General features: G+C 40.6%; 1 protein-coding gene across 1 annotated transcript in view; it reads left to right on the top strand.

The window, feature by feature from the left end:
• The first annotated feature begins 2607 nt into the window (after positions 1–2607).
• Positions 2608–14994, top strand: part of SP4 (Sp4 transcription factor) — a 60287-nt gene continuing 47900 nt past the window's right edge. The window contains exons 1-3 of the mRNA XM_072964860.1: positions 2608–3247; positions 3656–3771; positions 4273–5827. Of these exons, the coding sequence (XP_072820961.1) occupies positions 3241–3247; positions 3656–3771; positions 4273–5827 (1678 nt within the window). The 5' untranslated portion in view covers positions 2608–3240. The remainder of the gene's footprint in view (positions 3248–3655; positions 3772–4272; positions 5828–14994) is intronic.

Here is a 14994-nt window from a genome sequence, read left to right as displayed (position 1 = left end):
GTGATATGACTCTAAAAGCTGTTACCCCTGGACAGATAATGTCTGAGTCCCCTCCCTACCTTCATCATTATTTCCTCACCTTCTGGAATTCTCCTCAACATCTACAAAAGCAGAGTGGGGCAGAGGGCCCCTAGGATACTGTTGAAGCATCAAAGCAGAATTTGATCAGTGGTCACTTCTCAATGTTGTTAAATATTTTGAATAGAAATGCTCATTTCCTCTTGTGTGTATATATACATATCAGGTCATGATATAAAATATATTCCTGTGAATTATAATTTTTAAAAGTTTGAAGGCCACTGTTCTATGGCCAATATTAGTATAGGAAGGAATTCTCTGGGAAAAAACCATCCTAAGGCTGAGGATTTTGTTGAATTTATACTTACTTCTGTGGCAAATAATACTGGCTTTCTACTTACCATGGTGATATCAACTTCATTAAAAGTAAATTGGTTTAAAGGAAAACATTAAACCATAGTATAGATGGTATATAGCTTACATTAGGAAAGTGGGGTAAGAAAGACTGTAATTTTGGAATTATCTAGCTAAACCTTTTATTATGTACGTAAAATGTTCCTGCCTGAGAAGTGATTAATTTAGGTCACCTGCTCCAGGTTTCTTCAACCAGGAAAGAGTAACTCTTATCACAGGGACTAGAAGTGTCCATTTCCTACAAACTATTTTGCTATGGGCCCACTCATCTTTCCTAAAAATTATTTATTCTCCCCTAAGAGGTCTACATCCCCTCACCCCTTTCTCTACTCAGATAACATTTATGTCTGATTTCTAAGCCGCTTTGGGAAGTTATTCATTTTTCCCTGGGTATCTCACATGTATACTTGGGGCATACATGTTAAAAAAATTGTTTTTATCTTGTTAATTTGTGTTTTATTGGCGAGGGGTGTCCAGCTAAGAACTCAGAAGGATAGAGGAAAAATTATTTTTCTTTCCCTACACTATATGTTGTGAATTACCAGTATTAGCACTTACCTATAGGACACAATATTTAGGACACTTTGTAGATCCATTCTGAATGGATAAACATTCTTTCTTTAACCCATGGTTCAGAGCCAGTGACACTGCCCCTCTGAAGCAGGTTTTGTAAGGTAAGAAAAACTACAAGGAATGCCCCAATTCATAAGACTGCAAAAATGTCTTCCTTCATTCATCGTAGTGAATTGGGAAAAAAAAGAAAAAGACTGGGGGATGGACAGTATCTATTTCAAAAGACGCACTTTTGGACCCTATATTGTATATGGTGGAGTAGAAAAGCGGCTTATTTAAGGATCTTAGGCTCATTTTTAAAGAAGGGGAAGATAATACTATTTCATTCTTTATTTGAATTGCTTTGTCTTGCTGCACTGCTCGCTTTGTCATCAGCCCAATGTTGCAATTACTTTAACAAGCAAAGGAAATGCCAGTCAAGCGCAGCACCTGGGATTTCCTCACCCTTGTAACATGTCAGGCCTCAAGCAGGAGACAAAAAATACTCAAGGCTGTATGTGGAACCCAGGTGAAAAAGGAGTTGGTGGCTGTGAACCTGGGTGTGTAACGGCGCCTACTCCCCAGAGCCAATGTTTACATTAGCGATTGATTTCTACCTTTGGTACGTTTAATCAGGCGCTTATTATATTGCATGGCATCATCCTGACTTCAGGACTTAGCAGGAAAGCTGGGGCCAGGAGACTGCTCAAGTGCATTTGACAATTAAATGCTTTGTGCAGCCAGATGTGAATTCCACCTGCCCAGGAGCTTATTCTGTGACTAGGCCTGACCCAAATGAAGCTAGGCTTTCCTTCACCTCCAGAATCTTGTGAGCCCCAGAGAGTGAGAAGTCCGATAACCACGCAGGCTATTCGGCAAAACCCCAACGCAACCTTTGAGGGCGGGTCATTGCTCTTCTCCAGCCAGCTAGAGACAACAAATAAAATGGAAGATCCTTCTCTGTGGGAAAGCAGGCCTCAGATTTGAAATGAGGGGCCTGAGGGAGGGAGGTGAGCAAAGAAAGGAAAGGTGAAGGCGCTGCTCCAAGAAGCCGGGTTCATTCAAACCCGGAGGACAGCAAACCCCGCCTCCACACGCCTCCGCCCGCTCAATCGCCGAGCGCTCCGGGTGTGAGCTCGCCCCGCGGGGAGCGGCTTGGAGCGGAGGAGGCGGTGGCAGAGGTGGTTTGGGCAGCCCCGAGCGGCGGATAGGCCCAGGCAAACAACACCCATTCCCCCTCCCCCTCGCGCAGTTCAACTCCCACTCGGCCCCGGCCACGCCCTGAACGCCACCGCCCCCTCGGGCAGCTTTCCGCTCGGCAGCCGGGCCTCGGTCGGGGGCGGGAGGGAAGGCGTGCCTTGAAGGGGCCGCCGCGGCCACCGGAAACTACAAGGGCCGACAGGCTTTGCGGCAGCGCCCTGCCTCCTTTCTCCCACCACTCAGCGCGCGTCACCCAGGGCCTCAACCAATAGGGAGAGAGCCAGGGAAAAAGGGCGCCCGGGTCCGGATGCGCCTCAGGAAAGCCATGCTCCCTGCGCGGGGCCAGCGGGCAGTTCACCGGGTGCGCCGAGTCGTCGGTAGTTCGCTCATCCCCTCGTCCGCTCCTCTCGCTTCCCTTGAACAATAGCCCTACATTTTTCTTTAGTGGCAGTTCTGAGGGATGCTGGAGCCGGCTTTTGAGGGGAGGGCGCTGGGAAATGAGTAGGGGGCGGGATATCCTGGGACAACAAGTTTGGCTGTATGGAGGGCCTACCGGCAGCGCGCCTGAGCTAGAACGTTGAGAGAAAGAGCGCCGGAGGAGCCACGGGAGGAAAAGAAAAGCTGCTGAAAGAATAACCCCGGGAAAGGGGGTGGAGAGGAGGCGGCCCCAGCGCCCCGGCCCCCGGCAGGTCGGCGGCCAATCCGCTGGGGGAAGGGGTGGAGAGTCGGCGGCTCCGGCAGAGAGAGGCCGAGGGGGGTGGGGAGTCGGCCAAGCTCGCGCCGCCCTGGCCCCGCCCCCGGCCCGCGCCGCCGCCCGCGCCGTGCGCCGCCGCTGTCAATCAAGGGCGAGTCAGCAGGGCTCGGGCGGAGAGAGGAGCTGCTACGCCACAGCCCAGCGGCGGCCATTCGCGGAAAAAGAGGCAGAGCCTGTGCCAGCTACAGCCTCCTCCGAGCCACCGCGGGCGGGCGGGACCGGCCTCTCCTCCCGCCTCGCCCCCACCCCCACCCACCTCTATCCCAGTGTCTCCGTCTGAGGGTTTGTCCTGTTAATGCGGGATGAGCGGTACGTATTCTCCACCCCCCTTGGTCTCCTTCACCGCCTCCCTCCCTCCTCCCTCCCCAGACCCTGCTCGGTTCTACCCCCTCCCCCGGGGCCGCTGAGATGCTTTAAGGGGAGGAGGAGAGGGAGGGAGGGAACCAGGGGGAGGGAAGGAGGGTTGTGTTTTGTCTTAATGTCTGAGAGAGAACAACCTTCTGGGTGTTGCTCTGGAGCCGATGGGTCGGGTTTCAAACCACGTTTTGTGATATCCCCCTCCTCCCTTCCCTCCTTCTCCCCCACCCCCTGCCGGTGTGCGTGGATCGCGGGTTTATGGAGATTAATGTTCTGGGGGAGGGAAGGAAGAGGAGAGGGTGAAGATGAATAATAATAATCCTAATAACCTGTTGTCGTGTGGTGGGGGGGTTGTTGCAGATCAGAAGAAGGAGGAGGAGGAGGAGGCGGCGGCGGCAGCGGCGATGGCTACAGAAGGAGGGAAAACCTCTGAGCCAGAGAATAACAATAAAAAACCCAAAACCTCAGGCTCCCAGGTAAAAGCAAACATATATATATATAATATAAAATTCATCGCGAGACGTTAGGGGAAAGAGGGAGTTATGCCCTTTAAATGCCCAAAAGTGAATAACAGGATAAAAATGTTTATCCACTCAAAGCATCTTTCTGAGAGTGAGGAAGTAAATTATAAATTCATAAAGATTTCACATGTTTGGGATATCGTTGTTTAAAATTCCACCAGGAACTCAGACTATAAGAAAAAGGTGTGTATTTTTCCAAGGGCATTTTGAGTTTAGGAAAATAACACGTCAAGAAAGTTTGTTAGAAATTTCCTTTTATTGAAACTTTCTATTACAGGATCTGCTTCCTTATTCCTATATCTTGCTGCTTTTGTTAATATTTATTTTGATTTCTGCCACTTCCTGAGTAAGTTCTGAAATGATGTCTAAATAAATAAACCCCTCCCAAGTACTGGCTTTCACTAAATGCACCCACTTTTTTTCCCCCCCTCTCCTTTACCATCCCATTTTGGGTAGGACTCTCAGCCCTCTCCTCTGGCTTTACTGGCAGCTACTTGCAGCAAAATAGGGACTCCTGGAGAAAATCAAGCAACTGGACAACAACAAATTATTATAGATCCAAGCCAAGGATTGGTGCAACTTCAAAATCAACCACAACAGTTAGAACTGGTAACAACACAGCTTGCTGGAAACGCTTGGCAACTTGTTGCCTCCACTCCTCCTGCTTCAAAAGAAAATAACGTTTCTCAACCAGCTTCTAGTTCATCTAGTTCTTCCAGCAGTAATAATGGGAGTGCATCTCCCACAAAAACTAAATCAGGTAATTCTTCCTCCCCTGGTCAATTTCAAGTCATCCAAGTACAAAATCCAAGTGGTAGTGTACAATACCAAGTGATTCCACAACTTCAGACAGTGGAAGGTCAGCAAATTCAAATCAATCCAACTAATAGTTCATCTCTACAGGATTTGCAGGGTCAAATTCAGCTCATTTCTGCAGGTAATAATCAAGCTATACTCACGGCTGCTAACAGGACAGCTTCTGGGAATATTCTTGCTCAAAATCTGGCAAATCAAACAGTTCCAGTCCAAATTAGACCTGGTGTTTCAATACCACTGCAATTACAGACCCTTCCTGGTACTCAGGCTCAAGTTGTAACAACCCTACCAATTAACATTGGAGGAGTGACGTTAGCTTTGCCAGTGATAAACAATGTGGCTGCTGGAGGAGGGACTGGACAGGTTGGCCAGCCCGCTACTACTACTGAGAGTGGGACTTCCAATGGGAGTCAGTTAGTTTCCACACCCACCACCACCACTGCTTCTGTCAGTACAATGCCGGAATCTCCCTCCTCCTCCACTACCTGCACAACCACTGCTTCAACATCTCTGACCAGCAGTGACACATTAGTGAGCTCAGCAGATACGGGCCAGTACGCAAGCACATCAGCCAGTAGTTCTGAACGCACTATTGAAGAATCTCAAACACCTGCTGCTGCTGAGTCTGAAGCCCAGAGCTCCAGTCAGCTTCAGTCTAATGGAATACAGAACACACAGGAGCAATCAAATTCTCTTCAGCAGGTGCAGATTGTAGGCCAGCCTATCTTGCAGCAGATCCAGATCCAACAGCCTCAGCAACAGATTATTCAGGCTATTCCACCACAGTCGTTTCAACTCCAGTCAGGGCAGACGATCCAGACCATCCAGCAGCAGCCTTTGCAGAATGTTCAACTTCAAGCAGTAAATCCGACTCAGGTGCTTATCAGGGCTCCAACTTTAACACCTTCAGGGCAAATCAGTTGGCAAACTGTACAGGTTCAGAATATTCAGAGTCTTTCAAATTTGCAAGTTCAGAATGCTGGGTTATCCCAACAATTAACCATCACCCCAGTGTCTTCAAGTGGTGGCACGACTCTTGCGCAGATTGCTCCTGTGGCTGTTGCTGGTGCCCCAATAACTTTGAATACTGCCCAGCTTGCATCAGTGCCTAACCTTCAGACAGTGAGTGTTGCCAACCTGGGTGCTGCGGGCGTTCAAGTGCAAGGAGTTCCAGTTACAATCACTAGTGTTGCAGGTAAGTCACTACAATCTTTTCTCTTTAAAGATCCTCTTACACAGGTTTTGATAACCATTGGTTATTGTTTTTCTTTGCTAACTCTTAGATTTGGCATAAACCTTTGAAGTAAACATAATCATAGGGAAGCTAAAATACACAGGAATATTATGCTAACTACCCTAACTCTATAATCATCAGTGTGACCATTCACAGTCATATTTTTTAGCATTAGGTTTCATATGTTAAATTTGTTATGGTTTTATCAAACTATTTTGTGAAGCAGAGCCTGATTAGAATCATAATTTTTTTTTTGTAATTTGGAGATCATATTTGAGTATACTGGAACTTTTCCGAAAGAACACTGGTCAGAATGCTAGTTTATGTCTTTTTTTTTTTTTTTTTTTTAGTTTATGTCTTCTTTAAGGGAAAGTAGGTTTAAAGTTGAAGTAGTGTACAGTTATGAGTCTGTTGAAGTTATAATTCGACTTGGTAATAAAGCTTTTTCTTAAATTGAGTTACTTCTCAACGTTTCTGCATCTTGTTGCCCAAACTTCTGCATTTTACTCTAAAGTGTTGTTTTAAACTAGCTATTGATGCAATTGAGAGTAATAATTTTACGTTGCAAACTGTTTCATTAATTTTTAAATCTGCTTTTCTGCTAACACCAGAATTTGCTCAAGGTTTTGAGTGAATAGTCCTTCACTTATAAAATTATATTTAAGTAAAATCTGTGGTGGTTACGGTATTTTTAGGTGTTTTTAGTGTGAAGTTGGTGGAAAGCAATGAAAAATGAAGACAGTAAAGTGTCACAAATTTGAATTCATTTTAAAACCAGTTTATATAGCAGTCATTTGTTATGTGGGAAAATAGATATTTCTGAAGTATTTGTAAATCTAGTCTTACTAAGTATTTTAATCTTTCTGGACCAGTCTTATTTTACCTAATGCCTTTTGTTTTCTAGTAATTAAACACTTTTCATTGATTATGATTTGGTGAAAACATAGTTGTGGTTTTAGTGTCTTTGATGCTTTCAGACCTCTTTCATTAAATTATTGCTATTTTGATAATCTAAAATGAATAAGCATATCACTTTGGAATGATCTTTCTTGTAACAAGTTTCAGATAAATTATGCTAGGGTTCTTGTTTTACAGTTAATACCTAAAGGCGATGTATATATTTAAAATTGGAAATTGCCAGATAGAGAGAGCTCTCTGATTCAGGAGAACAGATTATGTGTTTTATTTAGACACCCATTAACTCTAAACCAGAGCTATCCAACAGAATTTTCTGTGATGATGGAAATGTTCTGTATGTGTTCTATCCAATATGATAACCACTAGCCATATGTGTTTATTGAGCACTTAAACTGTGGCCAGTGCAACTGAGGAACTGAATTTTTAATTAGACTTTATTTTATTTAAATTTAAACTAAATAGCCACATCTGTATTGACAGCATAGAAACCTAGTGAAAGTATTTCAAGTGTGGTACATCTTCCCGTGAAACTGTTACAGCACAATTATATGTATGTTTCTCTGGATTACAATCCTTAGCTTGCTTTGTTCCTGCTCTTTCTAAACATTGACAATAAATTAAGTATTTTAGAAAAATGTGTATTTTGAGTGGGTTAAATGTAGTTTATATTGTCAAGACAAAAGTTATTTCACTTATATTTCATATTGCTTATTAAGAATTAGTGAATTACGATTAAGAGAACTGAATAGTTTATAATTGAGGTTAGAAACCGTTCTGTTCTCTAATTGGCATCAGTTAAATCTCAAGAGTTTTTCCTTTGCCTGTTGTGAGGGTAAGTTAATGTAAGTAACTGAGAGTGTGATCTTCTGACCGCCTTAGGTGCATTTGAATGACAAATTATTGTAACTGCAGGATCCAATTTCTGAAACTGTAATTTTTTGGTATGGGAAGTGGCCACAGAATTTGCTTTTCAAACAGACTTTCCAGGTGGAGTGATTATAAATCTCATTTAAGTTTGAGAACCAGGGGTCAAGTGGTAAGCAATGAACTAACTGTAAGGCAAAATATGGAAATGATGGATTTTGAGCCTAGTTCATAAGTGCCTCAGAGAGTGGATTTCTATGCCAGGTACAATTTATAGTTTTTATTCTACAAACATATATTGACCAACTTTGTGTTGAGCACTCCCAGTAGGTGTGTTTAGTCTTGCAATTTCAGGGATAATTTTTTCATTTAAAGAGTTTATACAAGGGGAGGGTATAGCTCAGCGGTAGAGTGTGTGCTTAGCATGCACGAGGTCCTGGGTTCCATCTCCAGTACCTTCATTTTAAAAAATAAATAAATAAGTCTAAATTATACCCCCCCACGGCAAAAAAATTTTTGTGTGATTTGGGGGACAGTTATGTGTGTGAGGAAATTTGAACTTGATGTAGTTGGATTTTTTCCTTCTGAAACCAAAGATTTAAAATTTTGTTGGTCTAATAGACATGTTCTATCATTTTAAGAAGATAGCTATGTTACAAAGACCAGAAATGTACCCTGATCTGAGTAGTTAATCTGGGCCTACTTGTTTGCAGATTTTACTTTATTTCCTAATTTCCTAGCATAGTTGGTGCTTGACAAATGTTTGCTGGATTAAGGTATAAATGGTGATGGAGAGGCACAGTTCAGAATTGGGAGCAGCACCCTGGAGTGGTCTTGATGAAGCTAATGATAGCTCTTTTCATTAATTTCTTTTGGCTTTGCACTTTTAAGACGTTAAGAGTGGTACACCAAGTACCTTCCTCTCTCTAGAAGGGAGAGAATGAGCAACAAGTGCCTATGTATTATCCCTTTTATAAATGTGCCCTGGAAGTTCAGATCTTTTACTCCGTGTCCTTATTCACTTTTTAGTGCTTTTTGATTGTTTCATTTCTGCCCCTCCCCCCCGCAAATGGTATTGTTTAATTTATGGGAAGTTTTTGGCTCTAAATATTCCAGCAACTATTTCCAGGGTTTGAAAACATTATTAATAGTTAGCTTTGACAGAATGTAATGTCTCGCTCAAGAACAAGAGGCCAGAAGTTCTCTGCCATCCAGCCTCATGTTACTCTTCAGAAAGTGTAGGAAGTATTCTGGAGGATATGGACAGAAAGAAAAAAAATCACACAAGGTAAAGTGAATGAAACCAGTTTTTGAAGCTGGGAGCTTCATACTTGATTTTATGAAATGGGAATGTTAATGACAACCTAGGGGAACCTCTTTCCTTGATAATGTATTTAGCATAATGTGTTTCTGTGGTTTAGTCTCAACTCAAAATCCTGATAACAGGTTGAGCATCTAGCATTTAATTAGAATTGTAGTAGGAACTAAATGCAGGTACTCCCACTACATATTTATTGTTTGTTTTTTTTGTTGGGGTTCTGAGTTTGACTTTGAAGGAAAAGCAAAAATCCTATTTTCAGTTAAGAGCAAAGGTAACAGCTAATCACGCTGCTGGCTTAAGAACATCCTTTGTTTTAACTAAGTGAGGAAAGTGAATGATATTTTCCTCAAAAACAACTACCTGTTTTCACAATGTATTCTGGTAGCCAGAGCCCTAGATAAAATGAACTTTAGGAACTGTTCCTCTTTAAAGAACTTAGAACATGTAGGGACTGTTGGTTTCTAAATTTGTAATCAACTTGCACTGGTCAGCAATTTGGCTAATTTTGGCCTTCATCACATACAGTAACATCATGCTTTTTGCTTGATGGATGGATATTTCTTTGTCAGTTTTAGCGGAAATTAACATTTGTATACAAATTCCTACACATAGGAAGTTCAGACTTGAGAATAAGATGTTGCTGCTGGCTCTTCAAGAACTAACTTTCTTACCTTTACTTCTTTGGGAATTTAAAGTGTAAATCCTGGGGATTAGCAGAACCAGGACTAGGAGGGCTAGTTTTTCATTATTAGTGAAAATAGAGACTAAAGGAAATAAATGACATGTCTATTTAATTTGAAAACCTAACTTCACTCAGTAGAATCAACCTCTTACACCAGACTTTTTTCCAGAGCTACTAAAAGTAGAAAATTGACTTGAAATTTAATACAAATATGATTTTCCTTTGCCATATGTTGTATTAATTTGGATTTCCCTATTAGGCATCTTAACATAACATATACACATATGTTATACACATATACACACATATGTATGTGTACATATATAAATGTATACACATTTATCTATGTGTATACATATGCCTCTTGTGTTTGCTTATTTCTTTTTTTCAGAGAAGTCAGTGTTTACTCCTGTAATTTTATTTCTCTTAACGTTTTCTAATACTGTTTGTTATAGGTTGGAATTCATTGTAATGAAGGAACTTAAATCTTATGTCCTGTACAAGTGATTTGGGTTCTGAACTACCAGGTTGGTTTTACCCATTAGAAGATGTATAAGCATGATCTTTAAGATTTGTTGATGATGATGATGATATATCAATATCATTGCTTATTTTTAAGTTTTTCAGAGAAGATAAAAAAGTACTCAGTGTAGACCTACATTAATTGTTTAATAGGGCATCCTTTGGGAGGTATTTCAGGATAGTGGAACAAGGGAAAATAGAGTGTTAATCATCAGCTTTTCATATCTGAATCAGAGAGTATATAACAAGTAGTACTTAAGGAATATTGGAGCAGGCATAAAAGCAAGTTGAAGAGGAAGAAAGGACGCTTGATTGAGAAGAGAGGAAAAAGGTGCTATACATAGATCTTCGAGAAATAACACAAATTTACAGAATGATAGAATTTTAGTTTCAGGTCTTTGAGATTATTGCTCACCAATTGTAGCCTTTTGTTATTGCTGCTAAAGTTTATTTATAAAGGAATTTTGTGTTTTTACTATTATAAGTGAAAGCAGAAATATGTCAGGTTCTGCAGTATACTTGGGGATGGCATATTAAGGATTGACCGTAAAGGGGGAACCTGGCCTGATATCAGACTGTATATATATATATATACAGGCTCTGCTGTACTCTTCTGATCTAGGTATAGGGTAAGATTAAATGTTCATAATGCTTGTCATTTTACTACCTAGTGAATGAGCAAATTGTGGCAAAGGAAACCTTTTAAACCACAAATTGCTTATGTAAGTATGTATGGTGAGATAAAGACTTAATGAACTTGTTGTTAACTAAGGTAAGTTAAAAATAATTGAACATCTTTCCCCCTCCCTCATTGCTTAGTGGTATTTTAGAACTGAAGAAATTGAAGCCCAGAAAGCTTGAATGACTTTCTTGTACTTTGTGGCAAAATGAGGACTAGAATCTTGACTTCTGTCATGTTGTCTTTCTGCTGTATTTCTGCCTTTGTTATCCAAATCTTTTGCTAATTAATGAGCTTGATAATCATCCTTAGCAAAGTCCTTGAATGAATTATGGAGTAGTGGACTCGCATTTAAAAGAATTTAGGGATCATTGGGAGCAAGTATGGGTTCCCTAAGAAACCATGTTCATGTATTCTTTCTTTAGTGTTTCCAGATGAGGATAAAAGGAAATAACATCGGTGCAATGTATCTTGATTTCAGTGTTGATAATTGTGCTTTCTTTAAAAGCTTGTACTGGTTTCTCTATTAGGTGAAAAATGTTGATTATCTACCTCAATAGAGGCCTCTGATATTGTGGTGTATGGGTCTATCCTCAATGACGGTCCTGTTGAACATTTTTTTCAAATTTCACACTGAAGGATGGCCTATTTACTGAATTCAAAGATGAGGCAAAGTTGGAAGATACTGCTAATAATATAATAGGGCATGGAATTGAGATTCGGACTAATGTTAATAGGCTGGAATGCAGGACCAGAATTAGCAACATAAATAAAACAGGTAAGATCCTCTATTTATGGGTGAGGGTAGGGATTGTATACCTGCAAGGTGAAAAACATGGCTTGGCAGCAGGACATGTAGAGATGATTTGGGATTTATTGGCTATATGTGAACTAAGAGTAAAGCTCCTGTACTTCGTGCTTGTCAGACCATTTCTGCAATATTGTGTACAGTATTACGTGTGGCACATTTTAAATGGGACAGTGACAAACTGGCAAACATATCAGAAAGGATTCCCAGGATGAAGAGTGTGGAAAACATTTCATACTACAATAATCAAAGAGCTAGGGGGTTGTATTATTAAAAGAAAACCAGAGAAAGTGTGATAGCTTCTTTGGATATGTGGAGAGCTGTTTTTTGTCCTTGTTTTTTAATTAATAAAGTTGTGGTATGTTTTGGTCCTGGGAAATCAGTAGAATAAGTGTATGTACACACAGATTGACCAGTGCTGTACAATAATAGATTGGCTTGGTTCATGAAGGAGTAATCTTCCTATTGTCAGAGTCTTGGTGTCCGTCTACTAGAGACACTAGAATGTGAAAGAATTTCTTGTATGGAAGGTTTGGTTAGATAGTCTGTGAGTCTTCTAATTCTAAAATTTAGGACTCTATGAATATTTGAGTACATAACTTCTATTCTGGGTACGTCCATCCATTTGATGAGTGTTCTGTGGAAGTCTTGTTAAACTTACATGCTTGACTAAGTACTCAGGGATTTGGTGGTGCACTGAGAGGGGGTCACATGGTAACAGTAACAGAGTGGGAGAATGAGTAGTTTTAGATGCGGATGTTAGCTTGAGGTAAACATCAGAGTAAATGAGAGAGCTATATAAAAGGATTATCAGAAAGCTCTGGTGAAGTGCAGCTAAGGATCTGGGGAGAGGTATACCCACAGGTGGAAAAGAGGCGATATGTTTCAGTGTGGTAAGAACCAAGTGACTGATGGGCAGTGTATGTTTAGGCTCTGAAGGTACCTGTTTTGAAAGGATACTTCGATTGGGGAGATAAGGCTTACATAAATCAAACAATTATGTGGCAGCTGCATTTGCATGTGAGAGTTGATACTTAAGTATGGCGTTTTGAGGTATGGAAAATGACTAGGAGAGCTCAGAGACTAGTGAGATCAGTGGTTTGCAGTAAACAGGAAAGGCTTTCTGTGGTGAAGGTTGGTTTGGGAAGTGGGCATTTGAAACTTTGAGGGTAGTGAGGTGAAGAGAGAGGATGTCTTGAGCCAAGCAGCTGAACTTGGAATGAAAAGCATAAAGCTCTCACATGGAAGCTTCCAGCTAACACAAGGAGTGGTGTTTTCTCTTTTCTGTGTTCCGTAGAGGCATAGTGGTCTCACAGAGTAGCTCAGGATACGCCCAGTGGACTACCTGCCACCCCTGCTTCAGCCAGAGAACTTGTGTGTTTATTGGACTGTTTGCTAACATTTTGTTTTAAGGAGAGATTCTGCCAGAATAACAAAAATAGGTTTGCAAAATACAAATCTAGTGGATGGAAGGGATTGAATGGTAAGTTTTGCAAATGATATTATTGGAGCATTTCTCTGTAGATAAACGTACGGAGAAGTTAGAAATCAGAAGCCCAGTAAGAGTAATATTGTTGGAATAATTTAGTATGAATTCACAGTGGCCTTGAGAAAGCCTATGGTAGTGAAGTTGCTTAATACAATAGACAGGTTGTTGAACTTCTCTTTAGTACACAGAGTAGTGACATGAAATAAATGTTAAGGGATTTGGTAAAAATATTAGGTTTGCTGGTTCCTTTCCTTTACTCTATATCAAGTATGGTAATAGGTATTGAGAAACTAAAGATAAAATGAGACACATTTGCCTGTCTCACAGAATATATTATCTGTTGCGGAGATAAACAGTATTCCTTTACATCTAAGACACACTTTAAAAAAAATTGTTACATCTTTGAAATTGGAATACACCTTATAATCAAAGGCATGTCATAGTCTAATTAGCAGAATTTTTCCTTATGATCATTTGCATCTTAACTCAGTGGAATATGATGAATATATAGTTAAAGTACAACGTGGCATTTAGTTTATAAAGGCTATAAATGAGGCATTATGGAAGCCCAGAGGAAAGAGAAACTAGTTCTGCTTGTAGAGTTCTGGGAATATTTTTGTGGAGAGGGTGATCCTGAGCCAGGCCTTAAAGGATGACTAAAAGTTTCCCAGGTAAGGATGAGGAGGGCCATTTCAAGTTATGTTGAATTTTCCATGCAGTTTGGAAAATCAGTTAAGAAATCTTCTGTAAACAATGCAAAATTCAGGCTTGGATCAAGGAATGTTAGTATACTTTAAAGTTGAATTGTAAACCTCTGGTGGACAGGGGTTGAATCTTATATGTGTATTTTTTTTTTCTGTTTCACACATCGATGAACATTGCTCAGTACATATAATCCTGATACTGAGTTAGGGGAAGGGACATAGGTGGAGAGCTTTGATTTTGTAAGAGAATGGGATGGATAGATCCTTGGGAGTAGATTCAAGATGCGTACTTGAAAAGGAAAGAGAGTTTATGATTATAAAAGGAAAAGTGATTAGTAAAAAGAAATAAAAGGAACTTACATATGATTGTTTCATATGTTTTGGGAGACCGTTGCAGGTGAGAATCTTAGCATTGAGGGGAGTTCTGAGGATAAATCAAAGATATTTAAAGTTTCTTGTCCCTCAGAAGTTACTATGTAGGTGCCTCGTAACAGCCAGTCAGAGAGTGGTTAGTACAGTTCTGTAAATAATGAGTCAAGTCACCACAGCTTTTTGTTCACAGAAGCGGAGCTGCTTTTGCACAGGAGTATAGGAACCAGATAGTGATCTGTGCTGTGGTAAGTGGGTACCTGTGCGTGGGGTGGGGTTGGGGGAGCGGGTGGAAAATCCTTGATCAGTTGTAGTTGAGGTGTCTAGGCCAGGGACTTGAGGGAGAAGAGGGAAGAGGGAAAGATTAGATTCATATGATGACCAACACTATCTGTATTTATATACAATAAATAATTATACTTAAAGTGGTTTGTGCGTCCTACACACTTTCCTTTGTATTTAAATCTATATATGAACCAGTTTGAGACATTAGCATTTGACAGACATTTGTCATAAATACTACGGACTTTGACAGTATGCGTGTTGAAGCAGTCAGTCATTTGATCATTTGTGATTTTATTAATAGTTTTTATTTATAATGTTAAAGCACATTGTATTTTTATTTCTAGAATTTCTCTTACCTTTTGTCCTCATTGATAGGATGTCAGTACCTATATTGATTTTAATGATAGAGCAGGTCAGTGGTTTTAGTAACCTCTTGATAGACTTTGATCCATTTCATGGACTCACAGCTAGCAGACTGAATCCATAA

The sequence above is a fragment of the Vicugna pacos genome, chromosome 7 (genome assembly GCF_048564905.1).
Source record: "Vicugna pacos chromosome 7, VicPac4, whole genome shotgun sequence".
Lineage (NCBI taxonomy): Eukaryota > Metazoa > Chordata > Mammalia > Artiodactyla > Camelidae > Vicugna > Vicugna pacos.
The sequence above is the reverse complement of the archived record's forward strand: the minus strand, read 5'-3'. Positions and strand labels throughout refer to the sequence as shown.